General features: G+C 42.5%; 1 protein-coding gene across 5 annotated transcripts in view; it reads left to right on the top strand.

The window, feature by feature from the left end:
• Window positions 1-11,724, top strand: part of LOC112252243 (serine/threonine-protein phosphatase 6 regulatory subunit 3) — a 30,427-nt gene extending 18,703 nt beyond the window's left edge. The window contains exons 9-25 of one of the 5 annotated variants that reach the window (XM_024423312.2): window positions 366-495; window positions 839-991; window positions 1,226-1,384; window positions 1,463-1,527; window positions 1,709-1,824; window positions 4,834-4,919; window positions 5,078-5,164; window positions 5,493-5,539; window positions 6,245-6,299; window positions 6,612-6,742; window positions 6,876-6,991; window positions 7,129-7,339; window positions 8,384-8,481; window positions 8,573-8,747; window positions 10,092-10,211; window positions 10,356-10,445; window positions 10,563-11,724. In XM_024423312.2, coding sequence (XP_024279080.1) covers window positions 366-495; window positions 839-991; window positions 1,226-1,384; window positions 1,463-1,527; window positions 1,709-1,824; window positions 4,834-4,919; window positions 5,078-5,164; window positions 5,493-5,539; window positions 6,245-6,299; window positions 6,612-6,742; window positions 6,876-6,991; window positions 7,129-7,339; window positions 8,384-8,481; window positions 8,573-8,747; window positions 10,092-10,211; window positions 10,356-10,445; window positions 10,563-10,614 — 1,891 coding nt within the window. In that variant the 3' untranslated portion in view covers window positions 10,615-11,724. Of the gene's footprint in view, window positions 1-365; window positions 496-838; window positions 992-1,225; window positions 1,385-1,462; window positions 1,528-1,708; window positions 1,825-4,833; window positions 4,920-5,077; window positions 5,165-5,441; window positions 5,540-6,244; window positions 6,300-6,611; window positions 6,743-6,875; window positions 6,998-7,128; window positions 7,340-8,383; window positions 8,482-8,572; window positions 8,748-10,091; window positions 10,212-10,352; window positions 10,446-10,562 lie in introns of all 5 variants that reach the window. The other 4 variants (XM_024423309.2, XM_024423311.2, XM_024423310.2 and 1 more) reach the window with 4 other exon arrangements.
• The last annotated feature ends 389 nt before the right edge of the window (window positions 11,725-12,113 follow it).

Below are 12,113 nucleotides of genomic sequence, written 5' to 3'. Positions count from 1 at the left end.
TGTTACCTCAAACACATTGCAGGTGATAACTGTAAAGTCTATAATACCCCTGGAGACCCAGTTACTATAGAAACAAGGTGGCTTTATTCATGTCGGGAATCTAACGAGAAGTGTCTGCCGGTTTGACAACGCACCTCCTTATTGCATTTCCGTTTTTGTGTGTTACACTTGCATTCAGTAGTGTCTATGAATCTTATTATTATTATGATGGCATAAATGTATGAAATTGTGTTTTTTTTTTTAAATGCACATAGTTCTGTCCTTGTGCTGCACTTGTCTATTAATGTGTTTTATGTGGACCCCAGGAAGAGTAGCTGTGGCTTTGGGGATCCTAATAAAATATATATTTTTTTTGACATGTACAGGTTCGAAGGTCATTTGGAGATCTGTCCCCCTGGTATGAGCCACCCATCCTTCTCAGTCAATCAGAGCATTCTGGAGGCTGTCAGGCCCAGGCTCAAAGACTTCCATCAACTGCTGCTGGAACCCCCAAAGGTAATACTTTACACACACACACACACACAGTAAAAAGTGCACACATTTCTTAGATTAGTAAGCTCATTAGAGTAGGTTGTCCTCCTTGCCTATCCACTTGAGTGAAATATAACTACCACCATATTTTCAATAAACTTATACTACATTTCTGTCTTAGATTTTTTTTTTGTGATCCTGCTATCTCAAACTTTTTAACTTTGAGTCATATTTATCTTCAGTGGGTGGTCCTTCTTGTAATTTACTCTACATGTGCACTCCAATGGTGGTTTTATTTGCATTACCAAGTTAAATGAATATAGACTGAACGAGACCCTGATTGTTCCTTTCATCCCCACATTTGCAGAAGAATATCATGAAAACCACATGGGGCATGCTGGACCCCCCAGTGGGCAACACCCGGTTGAGTGTGGTCCGTCTTGTGGCCAGCCTCCTGCAGACCAACACTCATATTATCAACATGGAGCTGATCAACCTCAACACTCTTGGAGTCATACTTGTCAGTTGCCTGTCTTTTTGTGTTTTTTACTTGTTTTGGCGTACTAGTTTTTCCTACCAAAACAGCACCATGATCTAGACTTAATGCTGTGCACAGGGTTTTCACTTTCTTTTGACACTGGTTCCCTTACTACCCCCATCTCATAACCATGGTCAACAGGAATGATGAGCATTTCAACAACTAGATTTGTGATGTGTAATTAATGGCTGTCTTTCTCTCTCCATTTATTCTCAGGACATGTACTTCAACTATATATGGAATAACTTCCTGCATATACAAGTTGAAATCTGCACTGCGATGATCCTAGCAATGCCCCCAGCCCAAAGTGAAAACCCCGAAATCAACAGAGATCAGGACCAAGAGCCTGTCAGAGAAAGCCACCTCATCAAACACGTGAGTCTTTATCACCCTTTACATCGATGTTATTCATGTCAGACAAGTCAATTAACTGCTTTTTGCTCTGTGTTTTAGCTGTTTCAGAAGTGCCAGTTTATCCAGAGAATTCTTGATGCATGGAGCTCCAATGAGAAGGAGCAGTAAGTACTGTTGTCTTTTTTCTCATTCCACTATGAATTTAGACCATAATGCTGTTGTTACTAGACCACTCGACTTTGCATATTTTTCTAACTCTCTTGTGAGCTGTTTGCTCAATGTAGTGTAAGAAATGTCACCATAATGTTCATATAGGCTTCAATACGCATGTTTTTCCTGTTTCAGGGGTGAGGGTGGACGTAGACGGGGCTACATGGGGCACTTGACCAGAATAGCCAACTCAATAGTGCACAACAGCGACAAGGGCCCCAATGGTGCGAAGATACAGCAGCTCATCTTGGGTGAGTGTGCTTTGCGGTGTCATGTCCCATCAGAAATTTAAGTTGGAGGTTCTAAAATGAATTACTGTATTGAGGTGGAATAGACTAATCTTGTGTTATTTATATGTGTGACTCATAAAATGGCGCCGGAGAAGGTTGACGTTTTTACGTGCCCCCAATCGATCGTTTATTTGTTTGTTTATTTGCAACTTATTTTTTCACAGATTTTGTACATAATGTTTCCGCTACCGTCTCTTATGACCGAAAATAACTTCTGGACATCAGGACTGCGATTACTCACCACGGACTGACAGAATCCTTTTTTCCCATTAACGAGTCTGACAAGCCCGACGCGAACAATATACCGCTTTCTCGGAAGCAGGCCCAGATCCCTGTGATTTACGTGAAGAGGAGGCGGAGGAAAAGTGGCCGGAGCATGGGCTGCCTTCTGAGAATTCGTAGGCGATCGAATAAACCCCCACTGCCTTCGGTTATGCTAGCAAACGTGCAATCTTTGGACATTAAAATAAATTACCTACGTGAAAGATTAATCTACCAACGGGACATTCAAAACTGTAATATATTATGCTTCACGGAGACGTGGCTGAACGATGACACTTATCAACATACAGCTGGCTGGTTATATGCTGCACTGGCAGGATAGAACCATGGTGTCTGGTAAGACGAGGAGTGGCAGGCTATGTATTTTTGTAAATAACAGCTGGTGCACGATATCTGAGGAAGTCTCAAGCTATTGCATGCCTGAGGTAGAGTATCTCATGATGAGCTTTAGACCAAACTATCTACCTAGAGTTTTCATCTGTATTTTTAGTAGCTGTTTACATACTGCCACAGTCAGAGACTGGCACTAAGACAGCATTGAATGAGCTGTATTCCACCATTAGCAAACAAGAAAACGCTCACCCAGAGGCAGCGCTCCTAGAAGCCGGGGACTTTAATGCAGGGAAACTTAAATCCGTTTTACCAAATTTCTATCAGCGTGTTAAATGTGCAACCAGAGGAAAAACAAACTCTGGACCACCTTTACTCTACACACAGAGATGCATACAAAGCTCTCCCTCCATTTGGTAAATCTGACCATAATTCTATCCTCCTGATTCCTGCTTATAAGCAAAAATTAAAGCAGGAAGTACCAGTGACTAGATCAATAAAAAAGTGGTCAGATGAAGCGGATGCTAAGCTACAGGACTGTTTTGCTAGCACAGACTGGAATATGTTCCGGGATTCCTCCGTTGGCATTGAGGCGTACACCATCAGTCACTTGCTTCATCAAAAAGTGCATCGTTGAGACTGTCCCCACATTGACCGTACGTACATACCCAACCAGAAGCCGTGGATTAGAGGCAACATCCGCACTGAGTTAAAGGCTAGAGCTGCTGCTTTCAAGGAGCGGGACTCTAACCCAGAAGCTTCTAAGAAATCCTGCTATGCCCTCTGATGAACCATCAAACAGGCAAAGCGTCAATACAGGACAAAGATCGAGTTGTACTACACCGGCTCTGACGCTCATCGGATGTGGCAGGTATTGCAATCCAATACAGACTACAAAGCAAAGCACAGCTGAGAGCTGCCCAGTTACACAAGCGTTCCAGACGAGCTAAACTACTTCTATGCTCGCTTCGAGGCAAGTAACACTATAACATGCATGAGAGCATCAGTTGTTCCGGAAGACTGTGATCACGCTCTCCGCAGCCGATGTGATGACCCTTAAACAGATCAACAGGGCCAGACGGATTACCAGGACGTGTTCTGCGAGCATGCGCTGACCAACTGGCAAGTGTCTTTAATGTCATTTTCAACTTCTCCCTCTCCGAGTCTCTAATACCAACATGTTTTAAGCAGACCACCATAGTGCCTGTGCCAAGAACACTAAGGTAACCTGCCTAAATGCCTACCCACCCGTAGCACTCACGTCTGTAGCCATGAAGTGCTTTGAAAGGCTGGTCATGGCTCACGTTAACACCATTATCCCAGAAACCCTAGACCCACTCCAATTTGCATACCACCCCAACAGTTCCACAGATGATGCAGTCGCTATTGCACTCCACACTGCACTTTCACACCTGGACAAAAGGAACACTTATGTGAGAATGCTATTCATTGACTACAGCTCAGTGTTCAACACCACAGTGCCCTCAAAGCTCATCAATAAGCTAAGGACCCTGGGACTAAACACCTCCCTCTGCAACTAGGTCCTGGGCTTCCTGACGGGCCAACCCCCAGTTGGTAAGGGTAGGTAACAACACATCCTCAACACGGGCCCCTGGGGTGCGTGCTCAGTTCCCTCCTGTACTTCCTGTTCACTCATGACTGATGACATCATTAAGTATGCAGATGACACAACAGTGGTAGGCCTGAAAAATGTCAAGACAGCCTATAGGGAGGAGGTCCTAACCTGGCTGTGTGGTGCCAGGACAACAACCTCTCCCTCAACATGATTAAGATAAAGGAGATTATTGTGGACTACAGGAAAAAGAGGACCAAGCACGCCCCCATTCTCATCGACTCTGCTGCAGTGGAAGCAGGTTGAGAGCTTCAAGTTCCTTGGTGTCCACTTCACCAACAAACTAACATTGTCCAAGCACACCAAGACAGCCGTGAAGAGGGCATGACAAAACGTTTTCCCCCTCAGGAAACTGAAAAGATTTGTCATGGGTCCTCAGATCCTCAAAAGGTTCCACAGCTGCGTCATCGAGAGCACCCCCTCTCCCCCTCTTTTACACGGCTGCTACTCTGTTATCATCTATGCATAGTCACTTTAATAATTCTACCTACGTATACATATTACCTTAACTAACCGGTGCCCCCACACATTGACTCTCTACCTGTACCCCCCCTGTGTGTTGTCTTTCTATTGTTGTTTTACTGCTGCTCTTTAATTACATGTTACTTTTATTTCTTATGTTTTTTTAACTGCATTGTTAGGGGCTCGTAAGTAAGCATTTCACTCTAAGGTCTACTGTTGTATTCGGTGCCTGTGACTAACATTCGTTTTGATTTGTGTTTCAGAGCTCACAGAGGATGACAAACAGAGATGGGAGGCCTTCACTTCTGGTCAGCTAGCTGACACAAACAAGAGAAACACTGTAGACCTAGTAAGTCTGATCCAGACACCTGTTACTCGATGCCAAAATGTTTGCAAAGTACACAGAGTATTTACACTGGAAGTTGAGGTGCCAGTAGTGCCAAAGCTGTTTGAAGAAGGTCTAATGGTTGTCCTATTAGTAATAAGGTTGTTTGCATTGTGCCCTAGGTGAACACACACCATATTCACTCATCCAGTGATGATGAGGTAGACTTCAAGGACAGCGGATTCCACCAGGATTCCTCTTTACAACAGGTAAGTCTGTAACTGGATAAGACTGTAGACACACTGTTAAATCTGCATATTTATAGTGTTTGTAATTGTTGATAACATTATTATACTGGACTTATGTCTCGTAGTAGTACTGATATATGATTTAAAAACTAACATTAAACATGTAAGTATGCATGTGCTCTTAATCTTAACTATTAACCAATAGCTACAGTACTAGCCAATTGTTTTGAATTGTAGAACTTTAAGACTTTTGTAAGTGCCAAGACTATATCATTATCGTTGGTCCTGGGTTTGCCAGGCCTTTTCTGATTATCAGATGCAACAAATGACGTCCAATTTTATTGAGCAGTTTGGCTTCAATGACGAAGAGTTTGCCGATCAGGATGATGTCGTGGAGTGAGTACTGATCCTGCATGATGTTTTGTTCATAACCTACTATTACATTGGTTGTGGTTTTTTTAATGAGGGTTTGGGGAGACTAGAACTCTAATATATTATCTGTTTAACGTAACTGCAAACCAGTTTTTCTCTGCACAAGGTTTAGGTCACATGTTTGTAATTTAACATCTACATATGAAAATAATATGCCACTGTTTGGATAGTGATATATCTCCAGTGTGGAGAAATAAAGCTGTATCTAAATTGGATGCCAGTTTGAATTCGGCAACACACAAGTCAAATTTCTTTATGATTCCATTTAACTAGCTGTTATTATACAGGCCTACCATTAAATTGGATACATGACTGTAAAGTTCAAAATGCGTGTCACTGTCAATAGACTGGTGGTTTGCTTGGACCAGAGTCTAGACAGTAACTTTGTAATTGCAAAATTCAGTTTAGTTTGGAGTAAGTAGCACACTTCTGCCCTCCTCTATGCCACTTCTGTCTGGATCTTGTTATGTGGGAATCTGCTGGTGTTTGGGTTCCTGTGGAGAATGGCTGATGGGGTTTCTGCAAAAGCTGTTTTTAATGTGAGTTAGTGTGCCATCATTGTCCTTCTACCTGTTACTGGGCCTCTGTCGGGAGGAGTCCTGAAGCCATTTTGTGAAGTCATTGTCTCACTAATATAACTAAACTAAACTCTTTTCTTTAACATTTCAGTATTCCCTTTGATAGAATATCAGACATCAATTTTTCCTTGAATACAAATGAAAGTGTAAGTATTTTAATGTAATGTATTATACAATTATATAGAAATGATTATCCTTTCCAACTGTGCTCTAGGCTAGATGTAGTAAAAATAAAACTGCTACACTAACTCCCAAAACATTGAAGTTCACCATTTTTATAATGCTGTACATAGTATTAGCCAATGCTGTTGTTTGAAATTCAGTTACGTATGAATATGAAAAAGGTGCACATACTTATTTTCTTTGTTTTCTCCATGTACAGTAAATGAAGTGGAAGCAACACAGCATGTCTTTTTGTGCATCTTGTGCTTTACCCTGGTACTGGTGTTGTCTTCCAGGCAAATATAGCTCTGTTTGAGGCCTGCTGTAAGGAGAAGATCCAGCAGTTTGAAGATGCAGGCTCTGATGAGGAGGACATCTGGGATGAGAAAGATATCACTTTCGCACCTGAAGCTCAGAGATGTCCTCGGTACGGCAGCGCCTTTTGGCCATAAGTAAATTAAATATCTGAAATGACTAACGGCTTACCTTCTGAGGCCTATTCAAGGCACCTGCTGATTATTTTTAAAGACTTCTGTCCATTTTGTGACTTGAACCATTAGGAGCTCTGGCAGTACAGATAGTGAGGAGAGCACAGACTCTGAGGAGGAGGATGTGAAACGTGATCCCTTTGAGCCTAACAACGCCAGCTCTGATGACAGAATGGAGGTAGACACGGGTGAGGGTGAGTGATTGTCCCGGACTGACACGGTTGGGTTGGTGGTTAGGTAGGTCTGTCTGGTGTGATCTCCTCAAGAAAATGCTGCATGATTTGTCTTGGCTAGCTTTTTTGTGACGGTTGCCCTGTCGTTTCAGGGCCTGTGTGGACAGCTAACTTTGACGACATACCCATGGACACTGGGAGTTCTACGTCGATCAGAGCACCTGCCCCAGCCACCACTACTGCCACAGCATCCCCTTCCTCCCCTGCAGTCCTACCAGAATCTGCTGGCTGGAGCTCCCCCAATGCTTCCCCTGACACAGCCACGGGCTGGGCAGACTTCTCTAGCAACTTCTCACCAGTCAAGTAAGGGTTCATTCCACCAGCCTCAGTCCCAAGACTTAATGTGGCACAATTGCCACACACATTTCCATATTGTTATCCTCCCATGTACATGCTATATAGAAATATGTGGACACCCCTTCAAATTAGTGGATTTTGCTATTTCAGCCACACCCGTTGCTGACAGGTGTAGAAAACCGAGCACACAGTCATGCAATCTCCATATACAAACATTGGCAGTAGAATGGCTTTACTGAAGAGCTCAGTGACTTTCAACATGACACTGTCATAGGATGCCACCTTTTCAACGAGTCAGTTTATCAAATGTCTGCCTTGCTTGAGCTACCCCGGTCCACTGTAAGTGCTGTTATTGTGAAGTGGAAACGTCTAGGAGCAACAAAGGCTCAGCTGCGAAGTGGTAGGCTACACAAGTTCACAGAACGAGACCACTGAGTGCTGAAGCGCTTAAAAATAGTCCGTCCCCGGTTTCAACACTCACTAACGAGTTCCAATCTTAACGCTACAGCATACAATGACATTCTAGACGATTCTGTGCTTCCAACTTTGTGGCAATAGTTTAGGGAAGGCCTTTTCCTGCTTCAGCATGACAATGCCCCACTGCACAAAGCGAGGTCCATACAGAAATGGTTTGTCGTGATCGGTGTGGAAGAATTTGACTGGCTTGCACAGAGCCCTGAATTCAACCCCATCAAACACCTTTGAGATGTATTGGAACGCCGACTGCGAGCCAGGCCTAATAGCGTGAAATCAGTGCCTGGCCTTGCTAATGCTCTTGTGGCTGAATGGAAGCAAGTCCCTGCAACAATGTTCCAACATCTAGTGGAAAGCCTTCCAGAAGAGTGGAGTCTGTTATAGCAGCAAAGGGGGGACCAACTCTATATTAATGAGCATAATTTTTGGAAAGAGGTGTTTGACAAGCAGGTGTCCACATACTTTTGGATGGTGGTGACTGGTGTTCAGTTTATTCCCTTGCCATGCATTTTATATTTGAATTTGGCTATTTTAGGAGGACAAATGAAAGACCTTTTTTTGCTTTTGATCTTCCAGCCCCAAAGATCCTTTGAGGAACAATTCCCCAGTAGCGATGGAGACCTGCATAGGGACAGGAGACCCCTTGGGTGTCAACGCACCAATGCAGCCTGAAGGTGAGCTTTGCCACAGTGCCATACAGGAATAAGCATTTTACTTCTTACTCATTGATCACTGTAATGATGCTATCCCTGTGTGATGTCCCAGTTTCTGACCAGTGGCCAGGGGACGAGGCAGCCCAGCCAGCCAGCTCCCCTGGAAGGAAAGCCGGAGGCTCGGACGCAGAGGAGACTATCACCACTGAGACGGTCACCAATGGATCCATGAAGGAGACAGTTAGCCTTACTGTAGATGCCAAAACTGAAACGGCTGTTTTCAAGAGGTAAGGCTTCTGATAACACACCATACCCTTTTCCCCCTGTCACCAATCCTTCCCTTACAACACAGCCATTCACCTCACAGTGCATGTGGAATTGACCTCTGTGCCTTGCCAAGTTTTCTCCCTACACTGGGTGATTTCCAGCCAGGCAAGGCAGGGACACTCCAGTTGACTTGTATAAATATCTATGTACCATTTACGTATCACCAAATCTTCCCAACCTACATTGCTGTCCTTTTGTTGTTTGAGAAACTGTCCTTCACTTTAACTGCAACACTTACAACATGAGCTTCCTCTTTCTCTCTGGTGTGCGTGTGGCTTCAGAGTGTTGAAATCTTATCGGTATGTACAGCCAATCGGGGGGGAAAAGTCTGCTGTGTCTTGTTTTCATGTCAGCCACTGAGTTTTAGTTTTATTTATTTTTAAATTATTAATTATTTTACCATCTCCATATGCATGTCTATCTCCGATGTAATGATTTGGTCGTTGCTCATCGTCAATGATGTCATGAAATGGCCATCGGCCCTCAGGATTAGCCATTCCCAGGCTTTCTGAATTGGCCATTTTCTCTTTGTGGTGTGGATTGGCGAAAGCGGTCTTCATTATGTATCCACCCCTCCCTGTGATGGTATCTCATTGGCTTCAGTTCGCAGCACATGGCATTGAGGTGGCTGGAATAAACTGGAGAGATGAGTCTTAGACTAGCAGTAGGCCTGTTATCATGCAAAACTTGGCTCTACTTGAAATTAGCTTCATTTTTTTTTTTAATTGCATGTAAAAATCAAAGACCTTCAAAATGCTATCTAGGTAGTTGTTTTTAGTGAATACACTTTGCCAGGTTATTGTGAATTGGTTCTAAATAGACTTGCCTGGTTAAATTAAATAGCCTACCTTACAACTTCCTCTTCAATGATTATGTAACATCGGCTGTAGAACCCAAATACATAATGTCCTGGTGCGTATTAGTTTTGCATAGTAATCGCGGTGGTTTAATGACAAAAAGCAAGACTGATGGCTGACATGAGTTTGATCCATTCAGTGAGTTTCTAAAACGGTCATAATCACCCCATGCTCTGCTCCTCAAAGCAAGCTCACCCTTAAAGAGGTAAACTCCTGTAAGTGGATGGTCAGAGAATTTGCTGCTGCTTTCCATTTAGTGTACATTATGATCCTTGCATCCATTTTTAACTGCCAACCACATTTCAATACTTTTTTTCTTTACCCCATCGCTTTGTGGTCTTTCTGTCCCATTCTGCATGCGTCCTTCTTTTCTGGGGGGGGGGGTGGTGGTGGTCTGTATATTTAGAAATGGCAAGAGCTCTGTAAATTTGTTCCTTTCCTCTGCAGTGAGGATGAGAAGTCTACCTCAGAGGACACATCTGCGAAGTACACTGTGGGGGAGAGTAGAACACCAGAGAAGGGTGTGTCTGCATCAGTCCAGCCTGCCAGCAACTGTTTGAAACCAAGGTCTGGCTCCATGACCATACAGTGAACTCATACCTTCACTGGAACGGTCTAGCACTAGTGAGCTGTTTTCAGACATGCTGTTGTACCTGTTCTAATTGTCCACCAGCAGCTCATGAGTTCCTCTAATTTCCTCCCTTTCAGCAGTGCAAAACATTCAGATACAGAAAAATCTAAAGTCTCCAGTGATGCTGTTAATGGTCCTCTAGAAGAAGGAACAGCAATGGACAAAGCCAAGTAAGTGGCAGCTAGAATCAAAGGTTGTGCTGCGGATTTCCACAGTCTGGCATGTCTTATAACTAGTGTAGTCATCCAGAATGTTACATTGTAGCCTCTCTTTCTGCACCCCTACAGAACACAGCAGAGTGTGACCTCACCAGAGGCAGCTGTGAACGGCCCGGTGTGATATGTGGTTCCTGCCAGCCTGTTCCTGCAACTCACAGCTCTCTGCCTGGATCACCAGTAGAGGGCAGTGCAAGCCCAGTCAGAGCTGCTGCTGCACTAACTTCAACAGATCAGGACCAGCAATATTCATAATAGGCTATTACAGACAGTTGTACAGAAAGTTGGAACTGAATGAAGAGCGAAATGTAATGGATACAGATTTTTTTTTTTTTTTTTTGCATTCGTTTATATACTATTGTTCTTATGAGGTTCTGTCCATCTTGCCACTCAGTTAAATAGTAATGTTGATATAGTTAAAATGATTGTATGAATAAAATATTTTATAAAAAAAATGTATACAGTAACAGAAGATTAATAACTGAAATATACCAATTGGAACACTTAGTGTGACCAAAAGCTGTTTTTGATAGGGTTTCCTCCTGCACAAAATCAAAAAATTAAATTTCCTACTAAATACAATAGCTGCCATGAAATGTTAATTGGAAACCAATGTTGGTCTATTTGTCAGTACGCTTGTTAGTAGGGATTCAGAATGATTTTTAAATATTCAAAGTTTATTTTGCCACAGGTATTATTTTGTAAATGTTTCTTGTATCCTTTCAACATGAGCAAGATTTGAAAACCTTTGGTATAGTTTTTAACTTAATTTATTATTAAGGTAGATGATACTAAGAGCCATACACATGGGGTGTATGCATTCTGCAGATTCTGTTGCAAAACATTTTTTTTAATTAAGCATTTCTTAACAGAACGGGGAGGGACCTACCTGAATTTGTCCAATAGAAACTAATTTTAATCTGTTTTGGTTCTTAACTAAACAGATTGCGTAATGAATACACCCATGTTCTCTTCCCCATTGACAACATTAAACTGTACAAACCCCAAGATGAATAACTGTAGAAGATGGTTTCCAGTTGCATGTAGCTAGTGAGTGTTAACACTGTCTGAAGGCTCGTGGTAAATGGGTCCCATTTTAAAACTTTTCCCGTATCACTCAAGTCAACCTTTCTACCTGCAAAATGATGGATGTAATGCATATTCTTGGTATTGCTTCAATCATGCATCAACCATTGATTCTTTTTTTTTAATAAAAAGGTATCTGTGCCAGCAATGGGAAAGGGGTAAACTATTTATATAAGCACTTTTCTACCCTATTTTCCCAGATATTACATTTCACCTTGTATTGTGTTAATCTCAAGATAATTACTCCTAACATGACATTGACTCAGGGCACTGTTTGATTAATCTCCTGTCAGGAGACTCCTGATGTCTAACTGTAATTACTAATTGTGACTTGTCTCAACTTGCTTTCAAGGTTATTCAATGGTAAATTCTCCAAGAGTATTGCTCAACTTCTACGTCCTCTCACACCTTGTGAAATAGGTCAGAGTTGAATATGAATGTTAATATAAGATTTAGTTCATTACATTCACTTAAACTGTTCTTAGCAGCCCTGATCTATCACGCAGCAGGTAGCCTAGTGGTTCAAGTATTGGGCCA

The sequence above is a fragment of the Oncorhynchus tshawytscha genome, linkage group LG06 (genome assembly GCF_018296145.1).
Source record: "Oncorhynchus tshawytscha isolate Ot180627B linkage group LG06, Otsh_v2.0, whole genome shotgun sequence".
Classification (NCBI taxonomy): Eukaryota; Metazoa; Chordata; class Actinopteri; order Salmoniformes; family Salmonidae; genus Oncorhynchus; species Oncorhynchus tshawytscha.
Note: the sequence above shows the minus strand (reverse complement) of the source record. Positions and strands in the feature narration are given on the sequence as shown.